At 32.9% G+C, this 23,917-nt stretch overlaps 1 protein-coding gene across 1 annotated transcript in view; it reads left to right on the top strand.

Moving 5' to 3' along the window:
- Positions 1 to 23,917, top strand: part of LOC110018344 (mucin-7-like) — a 34,607-nt gene that overhangs the window by 1,260 nt on the left and 9,430 nt on the right. The window contains exon 2 of the mRNA XM_020715629.1: positions 4,078 to 4,134. Coding sequence (XP_020571288.1) covers positions 4,078 to 4,134 — 57 coding nt within the window. The remainder of the gene's footprint in view (positions 1 to 4,077; positions 4,135 to 23,917) is intronic.

Below are 23,917 nucleotides of genomic sequence, written 5' to 3'. Positions count from 1 at the left end.
AGATCCTATAGCTCATATGCCAGGCTAAAAAAAAAGCTGCCCAAACCATTAGTTGGAGTTCGTTTACTACTAATACAGTGGCAAACAAGAAATGTGCCGCTAGAAAGTTCTCGTACCAACCCCCTTCCCGAGAGGGAACATTTTCCCTATTGGGACGTGATGCTGACCTCTTGGATACCTCCAGTTCCACTTATCAATCTCGTGCAACTCACTTGGAATTGCCTAGCTTTGCTGTCATCCCTCATCAGGGAAGAGTCCTCCTGGAGAAAAGGATCGCTTCCCTACTCACTGTAACTTCCAAGAATCCTCTCCTTTTGTGGAGACGATCCTCCAACATCCTATCACAGTGGGCTTCAAACTTCCGAACATCTAGACCTATGAAGGGGTAATTGACCCCTACGAGCACGTTGATTACTACCAAACCATCATGCACATTTAATATGTGTTTGATGCACTTTTGTGCCAAGTATTCCCAGTCACCTTAAGGGGAAAGCTTGCACCTGGTTCTACTCCTTCCCAAAGGGCACTATTAAAACATTTAATTAGCTCTAAAGGATCATCAAAGATTCCTCCAATCTCTCGGGAATTCGTTAGAATGAGGGAGAGTCACTCAAGGACTACTTTCGCAGGTTCTCCACTGAAGCTAGTCCGATCTCAAGGGTGGATCTTGAATTGTTGAGAGGGGTCTTCCATGGGGGACTCCACTCATAACATTTCTACTCATCATTAACACTAGATACAATCCATTTATTACACCGATCTGGTCCAATGTATTGAGGCCAAAATCACTGCAGACAATGTCATCAATGCATACAAAGAGAAATTTAAGCAATTTGAGGGAAAGTGCAGAAATAATGTCGGGGACACCAATCAAACCTTGCAGCCGAGAAAGTTCAAACAATAGGGGAATCACAACCTTTCTCTTTGACCTGAAAACCAGCAAAGCGAACATCAATCCAAGAAAGAGTATACACCACGTAACACCTCATGTGTTCATGCCTTGATGGCCATCAATGAAGAAGGAAGTGTTAAGTGGTTTTACCCTTTGAAACCTAACTTGGGGAATCTAGAAAAATACTACCATTTCCATCGAATTCGTAGCCACACCATCGAGGCATTTAAGCAGCTCAAGAAATAGATTGAAAAGTTGGTTCGACAGGGATATCTTAGCCGATTTGTGCAAAATGAACCAGCTGGTGCTGATAACGCTCCCACTGGGGGCAACAAACACAAAATTAACAACATGGAAATCACGAAGTGGAGGGAAAATTTTAGAAGATTGTTGGAGGCCCGTTGCTGACCGATAAAGTCCTTAGCAGTACACTTGGAGAACTAGTGCATAAGAAATTATGCTTTGAGCTTATCATTTTCGATCATTCTGACCTGGAAGTAGTCTAAGTCCCTCATCAAGATCCTCTTGCTATTAGAGCAGGAATTGGCGATCCCTGCTACAACGTGAATAAGATCTTGAAAAAAATTGGCAGCTCTGTCAACGTCTTGCTCTACGCTACTTTTCTTAGCTTGAGATTGACAAGGGAATTGATTCAACCCGCTTCAACCCTCACAAATGGTGCAGCTTGGTTCCCCTCTCTCCAATGAGCAGGGGTCGAAATATGTAGATCTCCTTCTGAGGAACCAAGATATTTCACATGAACCCCAGTCGACATGCTTGGAGTTGACCCAGGAATAATAATACACTCTTTAAAGGCAGATCCGACCTTTAAACCGATCTTCTAGCACAACTTTGCCTTTGATTCGTTACAAGTCATCGAACAGAAAGTCAACAAGTTTTTGGAGGCAAAGTTCATACGAGAAGTGACCACCCCTCGTGGCTGGCAAATGTCATCATGTTTAAAAAAGCCGGTAGTTCATGAAAGATGTGTGTTGACTGCACCAACCTCAACAAGGTTTGCCTGAAAGATAGCTTTCCCCACCCACAAATAGATCAACTCATTGATGCCACGTTCAGATGTCAGATGCTTAGTTTCGTGGATAAATACTCGGGTTACAACCAGAAAAAGATGAACCTGAAAGATGAGGAAGTTGTCTCCTAGCAAACAGATAAGGGTCTGCATTGCTACCAAGTTATGTTATTTGAGTTGAAGAATGTCGGTGCAACCTATCAACGCTTCATGAATAAGGTCTTCAACGACCTTCTCAGGCATACGATGGAGGTGTATGTTGATGATAAGTTGGTAGAAAGGTTGGAAGCATCCCAACACATCTTTCATCTGAAGGAATGTTTTTGAATTCCACGTCAAAACACTATGCGCCTCAAACTGACTAAATGCGCCTTCAGAGTCACATAGGGGAAGTTCCCAGGATTCATGGTTGATCATTGTGGAATTGAGAAAAACCTAGAAAAAATCAAAACGCTGAGAGACATGGTGCCCCCAAGGAACAACAAGGAGGTGCAACACTTGAACAGTCGTATAACCGCACTGGCCTGTGGTTTTTCCCTTTATGGGTTTTCAACGTAAAAACCTCTGGTGTCACTAATAATTGTTTTCTTTTTTTTTTAGTGTGTGATGAATTATCGTACCACAATAAAACGATAATTATTACTCTACCTCTGCAAATATTCTAGCATGCATCTATTATATTTATACTCCAAACTTTGAAAAATAAAATTTGAATTAAGTTTCTATCCCAAACTTCACTTACAAATTTTGATTAAAAATGTTCATGGAGTGAACACAAATCTTTCAAGAAAATCAAATTTTTTTTATTAGAACTTATAGAGATTTGATTGGCCCCTTACAAGGAGAAAGTATGCATTAAATTATAATTACATAGATTCTAATTAATAGATATATAATAAAAACTATAGAATGATCTCCAAATAAAGTCATAAATTTTGCCTTCTTGATGTATATACGACGGCTAAAAGAAATCGTAATTAATATATTTGATGCATGATAGAAAGTTCAGCAATGGTAGAGTAACGAATTATTGTTTTATTGTTGCACAAAAGCCCATCGCACACTCAGATAATTAAAGAAAAGTGAGCAGGAGGAGACACCTCAATTTTTATGTGAAAACCTGAAAAGGAAAAAACCATGGGACTTAGCCCAATTGAAACAATCCACTATGAATGATGAGTATATTTATTCACTCTTCTTTTGAATTAGGGAGGATGAAGTAACAAAGTTGTAAATGTATAATAGTAGTGGATCGACAATAGTTATAGTCTGGTTGTAATAAATGTAAGTCTCGGTGATAGCTCATTGCAAGGGTCGTAGTCGATTGCTGTGGAAACAATAGTCTGTTGTGAATGTCTAAGATGGTGGCTTTAGCACCCGCTTATCGTTTAGGTCTTACTTAAAATCAATGATAGGAGTTGGTTATATGTGTCGCAATTGGTTTTTTCAAAAGTGTCAGTTGGTCACAAAAGTCGTGGTAAGAAACTTCAGAAGTTGTGAGTCAAGTAGGTCATAGTGGTGAGCTGTGATAATGTTCGTAGGCAGCAAGGGCCGAAGTCCAAAGCTGCACCTATTGTGATACATGAAGGATGTAGTTGGTTACGTAAGTCGTAATGGTGATGCATGATAATATCCATAGGCATAAGAGGCCAAAATTGGGAGCTACATAAGCTATGAAGCAGGTAGAGAGTAGTGGTGAGCTATGATTAGATTCGGAGACCACAGAAACCTAAGTAGCAAACTTCACGAGTTGTGAGTCACCTAAGTCATAGATGATCACTTAGGTCATAGTGGTAAACTATAATGATGTTTGTAAGCCTCAAAGGTCGGAGTCAAGGGATGCATGAGTTGTAAGCCACATAAGCCATAGTGGTAAGCTGTGATGATGTTTGTAGGCTGCAGTGGCTGGAGTCGATAGTTGCATGAGTTGTGAGTCACGTAAATCATAGTTTACTTTGTAGGTCATAGTGGTGAGTTATATGATGTTTGTAGGTCGTAGATACCAGAGTTAGAAGCTGCACGAGTTGTAAACCACGTTGACCGTGGTTGGTCACATAGTCTATGGTAGTATGTCGGCTGGAGTCGAGAGCCTCATGAGTTGTGGACCACGTAAGTCGTAGTTGGTCGTGTTGGTGAGCTATCATAACGTATGTAGGCTGCAAAAGCTGGAGCTGAGAGGCCGGATCTAAGAGTTGCACAAGCTGTGGACCAAGTATGTCATAGTTAGTCACATAGGTTGTAGTGATAAGCTATGATGACAGGGTGCTCGCCTTTTCAAATGTTTCATAAATCACAAGTTTGTATCAAAAAAAAAATAAATTATTGCACAAAGAGTGATTTGATGAGGGCTTGATGTACCCAATCTCTTTGACATGTAGCAAAGGAAAAATTATTGCATACGGACACCACATGCAAAGATGCATGTGGTGTTCGATCTGTAGATCTACGGTGATGATGCATTTTGGTAGGCCCCACTTTATTTTTTTTAAAAAAAAAATTGATTGCATCCTCACCGTAGATCACCGTGATCTACTATGTAAATCGAACATCGCATGCATCTCTGCATGCGGTGTCCGTCTGCAATAATTTTTCGTAGCAAAGAAGCCATTTTCATGATTAGCATGGTACATGGAAGAAGCCTTAACCATTTCTCTAAGGCGAATTTCAATGATATGAGTTTGCAAATTATAATTTCGTGGAACAAATTTCTACGGAGCGATACAAATGATATGAGCGTGCTTCTTCGAAACAGCCGCAACATGTTCATATATTCCAAATATATATTGTAGTTATATCAATGTTTGACGCATTAAACTGTCTTTTGCGGTTGTACCCTATCTAAATTGCATCTCATTATAGGTATCAAACAAATGAGCCGTACGGTTATAATTATGTTAATAAAATAATTTATTAGCCCCTATGATCTTGTACCAAAAATCATGAAATTAACTAATATAGGCTTTTATATTAAGTGAATCGACTGCTACTTTGCAACAATTATTGCAAGCTGAGGGAAAAATGCAACTTTGGAAATACAAAATTATTTGGGAAATTTACATAAATACCTGTCAATTATTATGTATTTACATATCTAGCTCCCAAAATTTTTCACGTTTCTACCACACCAACTTGCATATCACATAAGAAAATACAGCTATTTTAACTTTAAAAAATGAAATAAACATTTCCATGCATAAGTATATATATATATATATATATATGAAGACAAATAATTTATTAATTAAACATGCACACTAAATGCAGACAAGTGCAATAGCATGTGAATCACCAAAGAAACATAAAACAGACTAGCAAATATGAAATAGATAATCTAATTAACTATAGAGAGCAAATTGACAAAAGAAATTTTGGGTTGTTATGCACAACTAACCTACATTATTGCTTAAGTCTTCACTGTTAGTTGTCACCACACAAGCAAAGTCATTATCAAATAGTTAGTGTGCATGCATAAACAATGGCTTAGAGGCTCAATGATCTCTCATATTTTATGTTGCAGAATGATGTTACTTTGAAAGGATAATGCAAAACAGTAATTCTATAAAATTAAAATCTTCCTCACTATATACATAAGAAAATTTTTTATCTCACAAAATATGTGTGTTGTCTGAGATTGCTTTAGTTATAAACTAATATCGTAATCCTCTCTCTTTTATTTTAATCAATATGTATCATTCACTATGAATACTAAGAATCATGTTATGTTCTCCCAATGAACATAACATTTTAAAAATGACATGTAAATTTAAAAACATTTTGAGAGAAAATTTGAATACTATTTTAAATGGCATATTAAACATTAAAATTTAAAATTTATTTTGAATTGAATATAAATCATTTTATCAATTGGGGGATATGAGGGTTCATTAAATAAATTGTATAAAATAAGAATTAATCACAAAACATATATGGGTGGATTCATATTTATGCAAATAAAATTTAAGATTTCTTTTTAATGTGTAATTCAAATTCATAAACTGCTAGGACAGAACATAAAGTCACGAAACATATAAGTCAAGAATATTAAAACCAAAAAATATATATAAAGCATAACATTTAAATTAGGTTTACTATTTTAATTGTCACTTATATATGTTTTTCAGTTGATTAAGATTTGCATACCAATTTTAAGTGTAAATTAGGTAGAGAATGTTGATGCTATTAAATCGGTACAAATCTTACGGGCAAACCCCACACCAAAAATAGTGCCGACAGGCACCAAAATAGATACATATGCAATATATATCCAACAAGTGTATCTCTTGGCACCAAAATAGATACAAGACAATTAAATTTTTAAGTCTTGGGCACAGTAAGAGAAGGGGATTGAGTTGAATATGTACTAGCAGTCTATGTTTCCTTTAAATTTTTATCAATACAGAAATCACAAATAATATAGTTGAAGCTAGAAAATCTTTCGTAAATCAATAAACTAAAGCCACACACATACACTCACGTGTACAAATGTCGAAAGTAAGAAACATAATATGAGAATACCTAGTGTGAATTAGTGTACAAGTGCTACATATAATCTAGTTGATATTACACTCATGAATACTATAATGCACACACTTATAATCTATGAGTTCAATCCTACACTCTTGAGATCATGCATGTGAACAAATGTGTTACTCAAACAGCTAACAAGTGAGTGAATATGTTATTAGTTGGCTCAATGGAAATGAAAAATCAGCTGCAATTGTGATGATGCTTAAAACCTAAAAATCAAAGCAACCTTAGGGTTCAATAATGAATTGTAACTACGGCGGTGTAAAGACATAATGCTAGATGTGAAAATAATAAAATAATAAGCTCATTATTAAATGATTTACTCATCCATAATAACATATGATTTTTAGCACAAGGATGTCAATATCAATATTTAGATAATGCGAAGTTAAATGAAATATGAAATTGGAATAAATATACACCTATAGAGAAATTTTAAACATAATTACATTATAATGCAGTTTGGCACTAACTTAACCTACATGCACTTGTTATCTTCACCTAAAATATGTTTCCACTGTGATCTTTAAAACCACATCCAAAGTACTTCACCCTCTAAGTAACCAGAGAAACTTTTACATTATCTTAATTCAAGGTCAATTTACTGCACCACTTGGTTGAACAAGCTCATATACACAAATTAAGTTTTATAAAGCTCTTCCAAGTCGCACTTATGGCTAGGTTTATGCCCAATTCATGCAAGTGTTCATATCATTCAAGTAATATAATTGTTTTGAGTAAAATATCATTCTTACAAGGATATATCGGTGGAAAAAAGAGAAAAAGAGAAAAAAAATATTCTTTAATCAAAATATAAACAATTTTTCTAAAATTGCCAAACCTCTATGTCGTCTCAAAGAAAAGGATGTCCTATTTAATTTTGACCATGAATGCCTAAATGCGTTTAATACTCTTAAAGAGAAATTAATCATTACTCATATTATTTTTTCACATGATTAAGGGAAACCATTTGAACTAATGTTTGATGCAGTTTGAACACCTTAGAAATTTTAAAAAGAAAAATTACATATGTAAAAGAGAATTTGAGTACCATAGAAGATAAAAAAAACTGAATCTGAGCACCCCATTTTAAAAAGAAAAACTTACATATATACTTTGGATTTAGATGAGCTTATGAATGTAATACAGTTTCAACTTTAAAAAGCATCTAGTAAAATCAATTTTTTATTAGGCTTCTCCTCAAACTTTTTCTCTCTTTAATTCTTTCTTTTGATAACACATTTTTTTTCCTTATCTTTTCTTGCTTTAGGATCTCATTTTTTTTGTAATCCTTAGAATTAATTTAAAGAAGGGTTACTATATCTGGATAGATCTTTGTGGTTTTGAATATCACTATTAACTTTTGAAAGTGAAACCTATCACATTCTTCCACTTTTTTTTTGAAATTTTTCAAAAGACAAATGTAATAAATGTAATAAGTGTAATTTTAGAAAATAGAGACCTAATTCTTTTGAAGTGTATATCTAAGGATACCTAATTTACAAATATATAACTCTTTACAAAAATAAATAGTGAAACCAATTCTTCATCAGATTAAACGACTAGTTAACTAAACTCTAGTTTAGACTTATTTACATAGAATCAAAGGTAAAAAATTCTATGTTTTTCTCTATTCAAAATTTGTAATAACTTTAAATTTACAACACATACCTCAAATTCCTTAAGATTATAAGAATTTAATGAGGATTAAAAAAAATAAAACATATAAAAAAAAAGCCCCCCCCCCCCCCCCCCCAAACTTGATTTTTAGTACATAGATCCACATGACCCAATCATAATACCTATCGCAGCATTATTTTCCTAGATGGGCTTTGTTTCCACCTGACCTAAAGTTGTGAGATAAGTTCAAAAGCAGTTGTATCATACCTTACATCAGGATCCGACACCATTTTTTATATCAATAGAAATTTGGCAACGCGATCTTTGCTCGTAGTTAGAATTCTACCCTTTGACATCACGGTGTTGGGTAATTAACGGGTTTTACCTTACATGTTCATGAACCACGAAGTCAATTTACCTATTTGTTTAGTGCAGTGAATACAAATACCTGTCAATTTGTCGGGACCAGTTTTAGTAACGAGGAAACCATTAAGACATTTGACTTTCATAAAGCTAGAAAAGTAAGATATTTTCCTCCTTTTGGTCCATGGAACATCCTTCCGTACCACTTTGGCTTTTAATTCATGCATTTATACTGCATTTGGTGGTTTCAAATGATTGGGTTCCAAATAATTATAGATAGTCATTGCAAGGATTGCTCTTCTGATCTTTGGTACTCCCTTTTGTATTGGTAACGATTCTATTTTGTTAAATTGATCAGCAAGGCTTACATTGTATATTCATCTTTCGACATGACCTAGCGTAAGCACTTTTTCTTATGGCTCTTTCTTTTTTGTATACCATCTATGTAAGATGTATCAAATAGTATTCTGGTCATGCCACTAAATAGGCCTATATTACATTGTGTGTTTGCATATCCCTTCCTTTATCCAGAGTTTAAAAGGTCTTGTTGTCGAAATATTATTCGTTGGTGTTCGAATTTCATCTCATTTTACTCTTGAATCTTATAGATTCCATTATGAAATCATTTTCACAATACCATAGTGCTCTCTCTGTCATGATAGAAAAAGTGAATCTTGTATTTTTGGCATTAGCTCACCTGTAACATTCATGTGTTTTTCCATACCTCTCTAAGTGATAAACATGCTTCCCAAATGTATGTTTAGATGATAATCTAGATTTGCATACTTGTTTTTTTTCTATCATTTTCGTGACATCTTGAATGAGTCTAAGTTCTTGGGATTCAATCCCCCAAGCTTCTTGGTTGTGCATTTTGTTTTATCCTAGATTTTAACCTCTTTAGAGGAATTTTAACCTAGTGTTAGTGTCATTGGGGTCCATTCCCAAAGGTACAAACTTTTGTAATGTATTTTTATGCATTGTTTGTGTGCATGTCTATTACCTAGGATCATGTTTTTTTTTTTTAAGTAAGATCTTATTTCTTATCGTTTCATATAGGTCTAGGTCTCATCAGTTAGTACACTAGTGGAGGTATTCAAATGAACTTAGTATGACCTATGGTTATTATTGGGAAACAAGCATAACTCATTGCCTCATCCAGACAAGTAACACTAGTTATTCTATTATTACCATATCTCACAAAATTGTCCCAAGCATTTGCTTGGGAAAACATTTGTTATTTTGTGTGACAAGAATTATTTCATTCAAGTGCTTTGAATGGGACAATTCTGGTGACCCCATTGAAATCCTAAGAGAAAGTATATTTTCCCCTCCACTGCACGACTTACATGTAGATATATGTGTAGGCAACACCTTCTAGTTCCAATTTAGAATTTGGGCTGGGGTATAGTTAGGTATTTTTCTTACACATCTCTTGTTGCTTGGCTTATGCTAGTTAGGTATAGTTAGTGTGCCTTTTGCATGCTTTATTGAGTTTGATACTTGTGCATAAGTATATTATGATAGATTTTTCCTTGTAGGGTGACGCATTTAATAGGGAGAAGCTTAATAATATATTGAACTAATACATTTTCTGTAGGTGATGCTTAGCTCTCCTCCCATCAGATATGACCTTTTGTATGTTGCACGAGATAGCCTACGTCGATCTTCATTTTGCAGGTCAAGTCTTTTTTTTAATGACTTTTTCCATGTACTTTTTATAGTTCTTTTAGGAGATTCAGTACAAAAAATATAATATGAGCACGAGTCCTGCAGCTTGAAGCAATGACTATGTGTAGAGAATCAGGAACTATTTTGCTCATGCTTTAACACTTAATTCTATATTTTATATTTTTTGTATAGCTTTAGGATCATATAGGTATATGCAGAGCCTGACTTTCATTTTTTTTTTCTGGGATTGAAGCTGGTCAGTGACACCTGACCTTCTATTCATTTATATTGAATGTTTTCTTTACATCTCTTGCATGAGTTCACTTTTTTTTATGCATGTAGTTTTTATGGATAAGACCACCATTAGCCTTTTTAAAAGTTAATTTTAAAAGATTTATCTTTAAAATATTTAGGACTAAAACTGTAATATTTTAAAATTAGCAACTTTATTTCCTATTTTTATTTTTTTGTATGGTCTTCAGACGGATTTAAAATGATCATATAATGCATGAATATATCCCCCTTACATATGATTCATGATTATATGTTGTAGATAATTGTATCCATACTGCATAACCTTAGGAAAATAATCATGCTTTTTTATCTAAGTGGCCCAACATACACATTATATGATTAGGTGATTGTCTAGTGTAATGTACAGTGTCAGAGGTTTTCTCGATTCAGGCGAGATTGTTAGCCCTTTTTTGGGACGACTCAGCTTGTAGTTGAGTAGTTCATTTTTTTCTTCTTTCTGCTTAGGTTTCTTGTCCATGCCCGCCCTTGGCAGGTATAATTCATACTCTACCTTTTGGTCCCGATAGAGTCAAAAAAGCTTAGACATTTATTTCCTTGGATGTTGGTCAACTGGATTGTTTTGGACAATGCAACATATGAGTTATCGGCAAAGTGATCTTTATTCAAATTGGGTCGACTACATTCACGATTTAGTAGATCTAAGGTCTTAATAGTCTTATAGGATGCGTCCAAGGGGCCCCGACCAGTCTATCTCTACCTATATGGGTTTTCCTCCAACCTACTTGTTAATCTACCCCCATTGCGCATAGTTGTTTCCTTCGTCAAGTCTATTGTAGGGCGAGTACTATAGGCCCTCTCAGCTAAAAGAAGGTTATCCGCAAGGTTACAATGATTGACCCACTGTTTGGCGGTTTAGTTCAAACCTAGCGACTAGAAGATTTCCTCCCTACTAGATTGCCAATAATCGCCTTGAATAATTTATGCAAAAAAAACATCTTTTATCATGTGTTTTCCTAGGTATCCCCCATGATATAATTGAGCATTAGAATATGTTGTCGTGGGGGGTCTCTTTGAACCCATAATAAAATAAATTTGATTTTGTATTATAGCTTGATTACATAATTGAATCCCACCAAAATAAAATCGGAGAAGAGTGATCTAAATACTAGACTCTCTCTCTCTCTCTCTCTCTCTCTCTCTCTCTCTCTCTCTCTCTCTCTCTCTCTCTCTCTCTCTCTCTCTCTCTCTCTCTCTCTCTCTCTCTCTCTCTCTCTCTCTCTCTCTCTCTCTCTCTCTCTCTCTCTCTCTCTCTCTCTCTCTCTCTCTCTCTCTTTCATGTTATCGGAAAGCACAAACTCTTTCTTTGAGCTATTCACAGTCGCCCGAGGATCCTGAGAAAATATAGAGTGAGATACACGAGCTTTAACAATACATCTATCTTCTTCTTCCATAGCTTCCTCCTAAGAACAGAATATTTACTGAAATGTATGAACTCGCAAACAATACGGGACCATCTTTCTAAAAGGACTCAATAATAAGGATAGAATACTAGAGATCTTTTAATGACTATTTTAAAATTTTATTGAAACTTCAAAAAAAAAAAACAAAAGAAAAATGAATCTAGAGCAAAGCTCTTAAGTTTCTCGATAATTTCCGAACAAAATAAAATTAAAATTATTATATATTTACATCTCTAACGCCTAAATTTTAATATTTATATTAAACTGCCCAATCCTTCTTATCATATTAAAAATATCATCAAATATACTTTTTTTTCATACATAACTAGGGTTACTTTCAGGATAATAACTTATATATAAATCTATCAAAATATTATTTTATTTCAGATAAAATTCAAACTAGAGTTAGATATCGAAATAATCGGAACAACTAAACTTTCAAAATGTGAAGCTGATTTTGTTTCTGCTCGGGAGGTGGGAGCTATAAAGTCCCTCAGAAATTTGTCCCTTCCAAAGCGGACAAGAGAATTTATGGCATTTTGTTGAAAGGCTTCAGATCGACCTGGCCGGCTAGTCCTGGCTTTGCTAGCTGCCCAATTAACATAATGTGTACCATCCAATACAGGTGCAAATCAAATCAAATCAAAGTCTCCCTCATTTAATTTTTCACTGCCTTGATTTATGGCTTAGCTCATTATAACTTTTTTAATATTTATTGTGCAATTTGTTTAATTTGCTACAAGTAATTTAACAATTTGGCATAACTATTGGCTTGTGGAGTATGGCAGTAATTTTTTTTTATTGTCTGATAGATGTTAGGGTTAGTTATGTCAAACCAAATTTAGGGCATAGGATTCAAATCTAAACTATGATTAATCAAACCTAACCCTAGTTGAATGTTGAACGAGTTCGAAGATTTAGCATGAACTTAGTTATCCCTCCTTTAACATGATTGACCCAAACCCGGCTCATAAATGAGTTGAAATTTTCAGTATGAACATAACTCGAAAAATAATTGAGTCAATCAAGAATTTCAAAGTTTAAGATCTTCTGCAACTTCGTGGACGTAGACAATTTGTCGAACCAAATAAAATCTGTGTGTTCTGTTGTGTTTTTGTTTTGTGAATTTTCTTGTTATAATTTTCGCTTTATTCCTGTCGTTTTTCACATCATTAGAAAGTAAATAAGCCTTTTCATACCTAGGTAAGATGGTATGTATATAAAAAATTGAAGTTTAAGTTATTTGATATATAAATACCTAAAAATTGAGTGGATTAGCAAATTAATTTTAAAAGTTTAGTTGTGTTTAAGTTATATATAAATACATATAACAAAATGATTAGCAAATTAATTTATTGTTAAACATATCATTGAGTAATATATGTGGGTTTAAATTAAATTATCAGTTTAATAATTGAGTAAAAGTTTTATGATTAAATATTAAATAGTATTAATTTTATAAAATAATAAAATTTGAAAAATATATGTTAAATTATAATAATTACCAGATGTATAATAATATTATCAGTTCTGCTTGTTCAATGATAGAGAATTACATGACAAAATTTATTACTTTGTCAATGATGCATCAAAACTTATATCGATATAAATGAAATTATTTTGTCGTTATCTGTTAGATGAGAACCACACAAGTAGTGTGCTCGCATGATATCTATGGGGCAGCAATAGGGCTACCAATACAGTGCATACTGCATGTAGGGCTGTCAAAAAAGCTTCTTGTTCGCGAACAGTTTGTATTCGATTTATTTGATAAGTAAACGAGATAAGCGTGAATAAATTTTTTTCGTTCGGTTAGTTTAACCTAACACGAACAATAATGCGTTTGTTCATGTTTGAATCCTTATTGTTTGAAATATAAAATAATTTAAAATAATTATATATAAAAAATAAAGGCCTTCGTTTAAGTAGAACTAAAACTGAATATATGGAATGTAATTTTAGTAGTAATAGCTCTAGTGACAGAAGTGTGACTTTGGGTGATCAAATTATTAAAAGGTGTGAACGATTTAGATATCTTGGGTCCGTTGTTCAAAGCGATGGTGATATAGATGGGGATGTTAATAGTAGAATTCAAGTTGGTTGGTTGAAGTGGAGGAATGCTTCGGGCCTTTTGTGTGATAGAAAAGTACCGCTTAGACTGAAAGGAAAATTTTATAAGATGGTGGTGAGACCTGCAATGCTCTATGGCGTTGAATGTTGGCCTTTAAAAGAGAAGCATAATAATAAGTTAAGTGTTGCCGAGATGAGAATGATTAGGTGGATGAGTGGCTTTACACTTAGAGACAAAATGCGGAATGAATATATTTGTGATAGGGTTGGTGTAGCTCCTGTGACAGACAAAATTAGAGAAAGTCGTCTTAGATGGTTTGGTCATATTAAACGTCGACCATTAGATGATCCGATTAGGAGAGTAGATGTTTTAAATCGACTTGTTAAGAAAGGCAGAGGTAGACCTAGGAAGACTTGGGCTTATTGTATTAAAAATGATCTTAATTTACTAGAACTAAATGAAAATATGACACTAAATAGGACGCAATGGAGAAAAAGGATTCATGTAGCCGACCCCACGTAGTGGGATTAAGGCTTTGTTGTTGTTGTTGTTGTTTGTGTGAGTTATAACAACTTAATTAGCTTTTCAGTAATAATATTTGAATTTTCTATTATGATTTTGGTTAGATATCAATATGACTTAAATATTTAATAGCTTGGTGGTTAAAATGGAGAATTGTCCCTTGACAATATTGTTTGAGAAGACAATATCATGTAGACTTAAAATGATACATTTATAAAATTATAATTAGGCGGGTTATTTGGTATGGATTTGAGCATTGGATGGTAAAAAAAAAAAAAAACAGAGGTTATAAGATGCAGCATAAAATAAACAGATAAAATTACTATCAATGGGCTAGAAAAGAAAATGGATAAAAGTTGTGCAATAAAATGTGCTTTATCCCAGATTGCATTTAACATGAACAAACAATGGATGAGAACTTAGTTATCCTTGAAGAGATGGGACAATTTTATTTTTGATGTTGATGCATGGCACTTGGAAATGCTTAGCTAAGATATATATTTACAGCCAAGCTCTTTGTGGTTCCATTGTTGAGCAAAAATTCATGTACATTATCATGTTAATGGTTCATAGTTCAACTGTATCGTAAGGATGACCAATGCTCTGTTTTTTCTTGGAAAAAGCAGGTTTATATTATTCAACTGAAACTGAAGAAACTTGGAGAACTTAGTTTACCCCTTTAATTGTGTGCATTATATTGCAACATCAAAAGGAGAAAAAATAAGAAAGCAGAGATTTGGTGTGCATTAGCTACGCATGAAAAAACATTGATGCCCTACGATTTAGAAATTAGAAATATCAAGCAGTTAGGCTAGAAATCAACTTAAAAAGGTTTAGCCATATCCTAGTTTCATATGTCACAACTTATAAGGTACCATCATTACTTGATTTAAATCGAAATATTGAACTGAACATACTTGGTTGACTTGATTTGGTTTATGAAATCAAGATTTGATTTTTTATTCCAAATTAGAGTTATTTTGATTTTGGTGATTGATTTGTTTCTAAAAAAATTCGGTTAAACCAAAAAATCAAATTATTTTGCGGTTACACCAATTCCGTCAACAAATTCACTTAACAAATCTGTCAACCAATCAATCCAAACTTGCAGAATGTACATATTTTCGTTAGAAATTTAATTCTTTTTAAACCAAAACCGTACCAAATATACCAATTTATATTTTGGTTCAGCTTGGTTCAATTCAAAATATTATTTGGTTGGTTCGGATTTATCTGATATTCGGTTTGGTTTTGTTGATTTAACAAATTTATTAACCGAACCAACTGATTGCACACCAAGCATGATGAGTGCATAGGGATTTGATGCAATACTCTGTGGACATGGCATATATGTATATATATGTAGAGAGAGAGAGAGAGAGTGGACTAGTTTTGAATGTGGAAATATGATAGGAAGGAATATGGAGGAGTAGAGTAATAAGAAAACTGATGTCCAAGCTTCTAGATGAATGTATATTGTCATGTAGCAATTATATGTGTGGCGGTGGAGGGTGGTTTTGTTTGTATGCTGGGAAGTCTATGGAGTTTGGATGGCGTTGGGTTGTCTTTAAAGGTGGCAAGTGAATATAGGGTTTGCTTTCCTTTTATTTCTGCACGTCTCTTGAACTCTCTCTTGTTGTTTTGTGGCCTGGGAGTGCTGTCGTTGTCTCTGAAGAGAGCTAGAGGATTCATAAAATATATACCTCTCTCTCTCTCTCTATGAGAGTTTCAAAAAAATCTCTTGACTTTTTTATAGGGTGGGCAATTCTACTCTTAAAATCTATAAAGATATTTTAATCTCAGACTTTTAATGGGGGTTAAAATAATCTTTTTAGGGACTATTTGAAAGACTATTATTAGCCCGTGTTTGGCTTATCTATGTTAAAAGGATGGTCGGAAGATATTAGATGTGTTAAATATTCGAGTATCACACTCTACATATGGAGAGATTCAAATTCATGGCCTCAAGGGACTTACGACCTTTAGAAAAGCTGCTCTACCAAATTATTCGAGTAAGATTATACTTTCTCATGATCATCTGATTGCTCTCGCGGTTAAGAAACAAATTATTTTATTATTATCATTATTTTGAAGAACGCAAAAGCAAAATCATATGCGTCATGAAATTTCAGCTACGCAATAAAAAATTATCTGACAAAAAATAATAATAATAAAAAGATGCAATTTAGGTATTAATAGTAGTTACAGCTTTAATGCTTAGCTCTTAACGTCTAACATTTCAATTTTTTTTTTTTAAATTACTGAAAGGGTAATATAACCTTTTCAAATAATTTGAAGTTCAAAGTTAGGTCAGTTTGATTGAATCCCGGCCAAGTTAATTAGCAAGTCGACAATAATGGTACAAATGTTTTCGTGTAACGTTATTCTCTTATTCTATCATGCTATCTTTGTTAACTTTGCTAGTCAGATTTCAATTAGGTCTGTCAAAAAAATAAGTCATAGCGAACAACTATTGTTCGGCTTGCTATTTAACTTGTGTTCAGTTTATTCGTTACGCCGGCCAGTTGAATTAGGCCATTTTTTTAGCTCAAATTTATAAATGAGTCAAACACGAGTTGTTCAGCTGATCATTTTAGCTTAAATTAACTAAATAATTAAATAACGATGTTATTATAAATTTTTTTATATTAATTTTTATGTTTTAAAAATATTAAATTTTATTATTTTATAAATCATTCAAGTTAATTTCTAATTAAATAAAAAAAATGAATTTGAACCAAGTATTTTTGGAAAAAAATAAATTTTGAGCAAGCCGAACAAAAATAAGTATTAGGCCTCAATAAAAATTAAAAAATAATTAAAAAAAAAGACAACTGAAGAAAATTTCAGTGTTTGTGTAGAAATTTGATAAGCCTACTCAAAAAGACTATTTGTTGGAGGCGTCATAAATCTTGTCAAACATCATAAACAATATCTTAATGTTCAATTTTTAGAATATGTTCCTGAAAATAAACATATCATTTCAAACAAATTTTCATTTAGGTATTTTTTATCTCAAGAATGGACACTAATTTATGTACTTATATTTGATTTATAGAATTGAATCATACAAAATGTGCACAAGCAATTGGCAAGTTCAAAGGGCATCAGACGTAAAATGTATTGCGATTGCAACTTGCTTTGTGTGGTGCATACAACTCATAAAGGTGACAACCATGATAGAAAATTCTATCGATGCCCTAGAAATAGATCACATGAAGATTGTAACCATTTTAAGTGGGCATTTGAAGTTGGTGATACAACATATGACCTGGGTTATGAAGAAAGAAAAGCAGTTGAAGACATGGTTAAGAAGAATTTTGAAGACGTTGAAGGACTTGGTCTTGCTTAATTTTGTAATCGTAGTAGTTTTGTTATTATTGATGCCATTATTTTTGTTTTGAAGATTTTAAGGTAATTTAGAATATGAACATTGGCAATGTAGGATTTATTAATAATAGGGCTCTTAAGACTTAATATTGAGCATGTTTTTGTTCTAAGTATGATGAATAAAGTATGTTTGTGTCGTTTGAATTTGCAATTTAAGTTTATAATTCAAAATTTGGGTGTTATGTAATTAAATAATTTCCTCATTATTTTACAATTTAATTTTATATTTCAAAATAAATACATAAATAATAGAAATATTACTAATATTTGTTAAGAAAAGATATATCATGAGTATACTTTTTGATAAGAAGAGTAAAAGCTCGGTAGAGGCCGAGATCTTTGATCTTCAACATCATAGTCTTCCAGTCAAGTTAAATTTTCAGACTTCAAATCCCTTCACTAAATAAGAATAAAAAATCTATGTGAAGGGTAGAATAAATACTTATTCAAAATTCATAGTGAAATCCCTTCACCATTTAAAGATGCATGTTTCTTGCGATATAACAACTTATTTTTTTCATCCAATAATCATTTAATGAAAAACAACAACAAAAAAAGTACGCAATAATTATTTCAATAACATCGTACATGAGTTGAAAGATTTATACACTACAGTAAATGGTACTAACCACCTGGATTTTAGTTTTTCTAGGAATAATTTCAATTGTGTATTGTACAATAAACCATCCTGTCTAAGCTCAAATTTTTTTCCTAATAATCTTCTGATCATGTCATTTATTCATTTTCTCTTCATATATTTTGGCATTTTCATAAGATTCTTCTTTAATCTCATGAAGTTCATTTAACTATATCAAATGTTTCTCAACAGCCTCTATCATATTATAATTAATTGAACTTCTTAACATCTTAATACGCTTTGTGCTCCAATTCAACTGGCAGTGACTAGTTTTGTCAAATATGAGCCTATATGGAGACACCCCTATATGTGTCTTATAAGCACTCATGTAGGCCTATAAAGCATCATCCAGTTTCAATGCCCAATCTTTTCTGTTAGGATTGACAGTCTCCTCCAAAATCATTTTGATCTCCCTATTAGAAACCTCTGTTAATCCACTTTTCTGGGCATGATATGATGTGGTTATCTTATGCTTTATACCATACTTCCTTACTAATGTCTCAATCCTTATATTCCTAAAGTGGCTTCCCTCATCATTAATGATTACTCTAGGCATACCATATCTGCGAAATATATTATTCCTTAAATATTTAGATACACTTTGAGCTTCACAATTCGGCAAGGTCATTGCCTTTATCTACTTTGAGATATAGTCCACAATTATCAGAATATATAGATTCCTTAAAGAAGGTATAAAAGGTCTCATGAAGTCTAAACTCCAAATGTCAAAAATCTCAATCTTTAAAGTAAAATTTGGGAGGCATTACATCGAGCCTGGAAATATTACCTACTCTCTGACATCTGTCACAAGTTTTTATATATTCATTTACATTCCTAAATTGAGTAAATCAATGAAATCCAAATTGTAATATCTTAGCAGCAGTTCTATAAACCTCAAAATGTCCCCCAAAGTTATAATCATGATATAACATCTTGGGTCTCTTCTATGGGTAAACACCTCCTAATCACCTAGTCTTTACACTTCTGATAAAGTATATGGATCATCCCAAAAATAGTTTCTGGCATCATGAACAAACTTCTTCCACTGATTATAAGTCAGAGCATAGAGTAAAATATCACTGACTATGTAATTTACTTTGTCACCATACCATAGTTTCAATCAGTAACAACAAACAATTGCTCATCAAGAAATTTTTTATTGATATCCTCATTAAATGCAGATGAATTTCCTTGATCTAATCTCGATAAATGATCCGCTATTTGATTCTTAATACATTTCCTATTCACAACTTTGATATTCAACTCTTACAACAACAGGACCCATATGATCATTCTTGGTTTGACATCCTTTTATGACGTCAGATACTGAATTGCAGAATGGTCGATATGAACAATACACTTGGTACCAATCAAATATGGCTTGAATTTGTCGAACACATATACTGTAGCTAGCAACACTTTTTCAGTAGTGGTGTAGTTAATCTGAGTTTCATTAAGGATGTTACTAGCATAATATATAACCCAAAACATTTTAACGTACCTTTGTCCTAAAACCGCCCCTGTGGCATAGTCATTTGCATAAAAAATTAATTCAAATGGGCTTCCCCAATTAGGTGAAACAATGATGATAGTAGTGACTAACTCTCCTTCAAAGTATTAAAAGTAATTAGGCAATCCTGCTCAAAATCTAATAGAACATCCTTTTCCAACGGATGGCATAAATGTTTAGTGATTTTGGGGAAATCCTTAATTTATCACTAATAAAGTCAAGCATGCCCCGAAAAACTTCTATTTTGGCTAGATCTACCTCCATACCTCTCTAAAAAAATTTATGTTCTAGAATAATTCCTTCGAAGACCATAAATTAGTACTTTTCCCAACTGAGTGCTAGATTGGTTTGGAAGGCAAAGACAGCGCCTAGGTGCCCAAGGGTCCAGTGCCTAGAAGCCAGTGCCACTTTGCTCCTTTAACTCCAAGTCTTCTCCTGGTTTCCCCACTTCAATTACTTGTTGTACATGTAAGATAAATACAAAAATATCTTCCTTAAAGTGCAATATCATTAGTAGAAATGTATAAAAATAATCATAAATTCTGGTTAACTTTTTCATGCATCATAATATAGAACTAATTTACGAGGAGAAATGTATGTTAGATTTTCATATTCAGGGCGACACGAATGATGAAATGTTTGCGCTAGAGTATACCACGAGGATTTTTGAAGAGGATGCTCATGATATGGATGAGGATGATGATTAGAGTGAAGAATAAATGTTAGGTTCATCTTCGATGATGAGTTCCTCTATTTAAACTCAATAACAAAGGTATGTAATTTTACATTAGTGGTTAATACTACTACTTTTTGTCTTTTACTTTTGCTATATTGAGGCATGGTTCTTTAGTCTCACTTTTCTTATTTTTAGACATAGCTTCTACTAATTTCTTACCTTTACTAGACTATTTCTTCTAATTATGATTATTTTTCCTGTTAGTACAAATTTTATTAATTCTTAGGTACTTCCAAATCTAATTGTAAGAAGTGAAGCTTAGATGTTACATATGTAAATACATAGGAATTGAGTGGTAGGCATGAATATGCCACTAAAAATAATCCCAAGATTTGAAGACAGGTATGGTAATGAAGCCAATCAATGAGCAGGCCATATCATATACTAAAATGCAGGGCAAATAATAACTGTACAATTAGCAACTGCTCCGCTTATATATATATATATATAAACATATATAAATAATATTATAGAAGACATTTGGTCTAGAAAACAAAAGGGCAGAGCAATCATTATGATCGGATAATTGCTAGACGCACTTTCTTAGACCAGTCCTGATATTAAATATAATTTACAGAACCCGGTCTGTCTGAAGAGCATCATTCAAGAACAGTAAAATAATGCAAGCAGAAAATGTAAACGTAAACCTTAATTTGTTCATTAAACTGGCAATATTTAGATTTGTAGCATTAATTAGATAGAATTTCAAAGATGGAGAAGAATAACAAATGCCATAATTTCATGCAGCACAAAGTTATCTAAATCCCTTGTTCTACTAATAGTTTATTTAGCTTTCTAGTCTCTAGTAGATAGGAGTGGATCCAGATAGGGACTAGGAGGCAATTGTCCTCAAATTCAGATTTTTATTTATGTAGGAGGGCAATTTGATCTCTTACCCCTCTTGAAATATCAGTTTAATCCCTCGTGAAATATCACTGACTTTTGTTGTGGTAGCCTCTCTCACATTAGGTCTAGAGTGCACCCTCTCATAAAAATAATAATAATAATAATAAACTACTTCCACCCCTACTAATAGAGCAGATAATGAATATATGTGCTACATTTACTTCCCGTTCTTATTGTCTTTATTGACTTTCTCAGACTTACTGCACAACCTCTCCAGCACTCGCTTTGCCCCACAGGAGGGGAAGTTGTTGGGGTCGTAGTAGTATGGAACTAGGGCTGTCAATTTGGCCCATTGTTTTTTAACAACTCGTGTTCGGCTCGTTAAGCAACTCATGTTCTGCTCGTTCGTTAAGCCTAACGAGCCGAACACGAACAAATTTTTAAGTTCGAAATGTCAACGAGCCGAACACGAACACAATTTGTTCGCTCGTGTTCGGCTCGAAATGGCTCGAAAAAAAATTATATAACTTTTTATACAATATATTACATATATTATTTATATAATAGTATATTATATATATTTATGTCTAAGTTTAAATCATAATCATGTTTATTTATATAAACATGGTGTTGAAATTAGCAGAATATTAGAAAAACCGGGATTCATAAATAAATTTTCCAACACATAAAGCTATATAAAAATGAAACAAAAAGATTAAATTGGAAGTACTTGGGTTTCATTATGAGATAAAATACGAACATAGCTACCAAATAATGCATTAGAAGTTAAGGGGCATTTACATACATACCACCCAGTTCTTATGTATTTACATATCTCACATGTAAACTTTACTTTTTACGCTTATGCCACCTAAATGTTTCATATTACATCAAAAATATTGCTATATTAACTTTTAAGAAGTGAAACATGCCTTTTCATGTATAGGTCAAGTGGTATATATATGCAAGAATTGAATCAATGTGTTAGATATGTAAATATATGAGAATTGAGTGGTATGTATGTAAATCTTCCATGAATAAATCTATGAAGTTATTGTTCCTAGAAAAGAAGATATGTAGTAATTCAAGAGAGCGTGATAAAGAGCTTGAAATTACAAAAAATTGTTCCTCTATCTCTATGGCAAATAATCAATGCTCATATTTACAATTTCAGTGGTATCCTCCGAGACTTCTTACATTGTTAGATCATCGTGCTCTAAATCATTTAAAAAGATGATTTATAGTCCAAATGTAAACAACATTGGATTTTATATTGCGAAGTTGAGCATATGAATGAGCTTCACCAATATGAAATCATTATTTCTAAAAATGTAAAGAGTTAAGGCATATGTAAAGATATGTAAATGGCAAACAATAATTGACTGGTATGTACAGATAAATAAAATCAAATTGTCACAAAAAAAAATGGCAAACATTTCTAAAATTAAGGCATAAAAGAGCCTCCTTTGGTGTACAAAAAACTTTGACCATGATTAGGAAATCAAGGCTGTTGTTTGCTCAAAAAATGGGAGCGTCAAAAATTTTCTATTAGCACAAGCAACTGTAATATCATAAAAGAAGACAACAAATAAACTCTATGATGAGACACAAATAATTCATCATAAAATATATAAAATAAGTTTTAAACTTCATATAAGTTTTATCTGGTATAGTAATTAGTTCCACGTAGCCTTTATGTTATCTTCTTTAGCAATATTGGAAACTATTAACAAACATTGCACAATAATCAATAGTGGAGACATTAGCATAAAAAAATGGCAAGAATATTAAAAACGAAAAAGCCCCACAAATTATTAAAACCATTTTAAATCAACAAGAAAATATCCTAAACTAATAGCAGTGGAGTTAAATTCCTAATTCCACCGTGAATAAACTGCATAGAGTGTGTCATCGCCTTCATCATATTCTTCAGCTATCTCTATTATGATTGGAAATTTTAGCCTAATAAAATATTGCACCAATGTTGGTTTTGAATGAGTAAAGTGCGGTCCATTGTGTTGCTCCGGCTGAATAACTTATTTGTCAATTACACAAGTTGTATTTTCAGTTTATTGCACTTTCGAAGTACTTTGATTCAATAGATTTTTGTATGTTATTTTGGGTGACACCAAAATCTGCAGGACCTGCATTTATCAACACATCTTCATCTTTTTGGTATTGTTCTTTAAAGAAATTTTAAATCACATTTTTTGGTCTTCCTCAAGGTTTTAAACTATAAGGAAGACCAACTTTTACATTCGAGGCAATAATACTCCACTATTGTTTTCCTTAACATTCATAAGTCATTTTATGTCGAGTAAAATATAAATATTAAAATCATAGATGTTTACAATAATGTATGTATGTATGTATGTATATATATATATATA

This window comes from Phalaenopsis equestris, unplaced genomic scaffold (assembly GCF_001263595.1).
Source record: "Phalaenopsis equestris unplaced genomic scaffold, ASM126359v1 Scaffold000012, whole genome shotgun sequence".
NCBI classification, from domain to species: Eukaryota; Viridiplantae; Streptophyta; class Magnoliopsida; order Asparagales; family Orchidaceae; genus Phalaenopsis; species Phalaenopsis equestris.
Note: the sequence above shows the minus strand (reverse complement) of the source record. Positions and strands in the feature narration are given on the sequence as shown.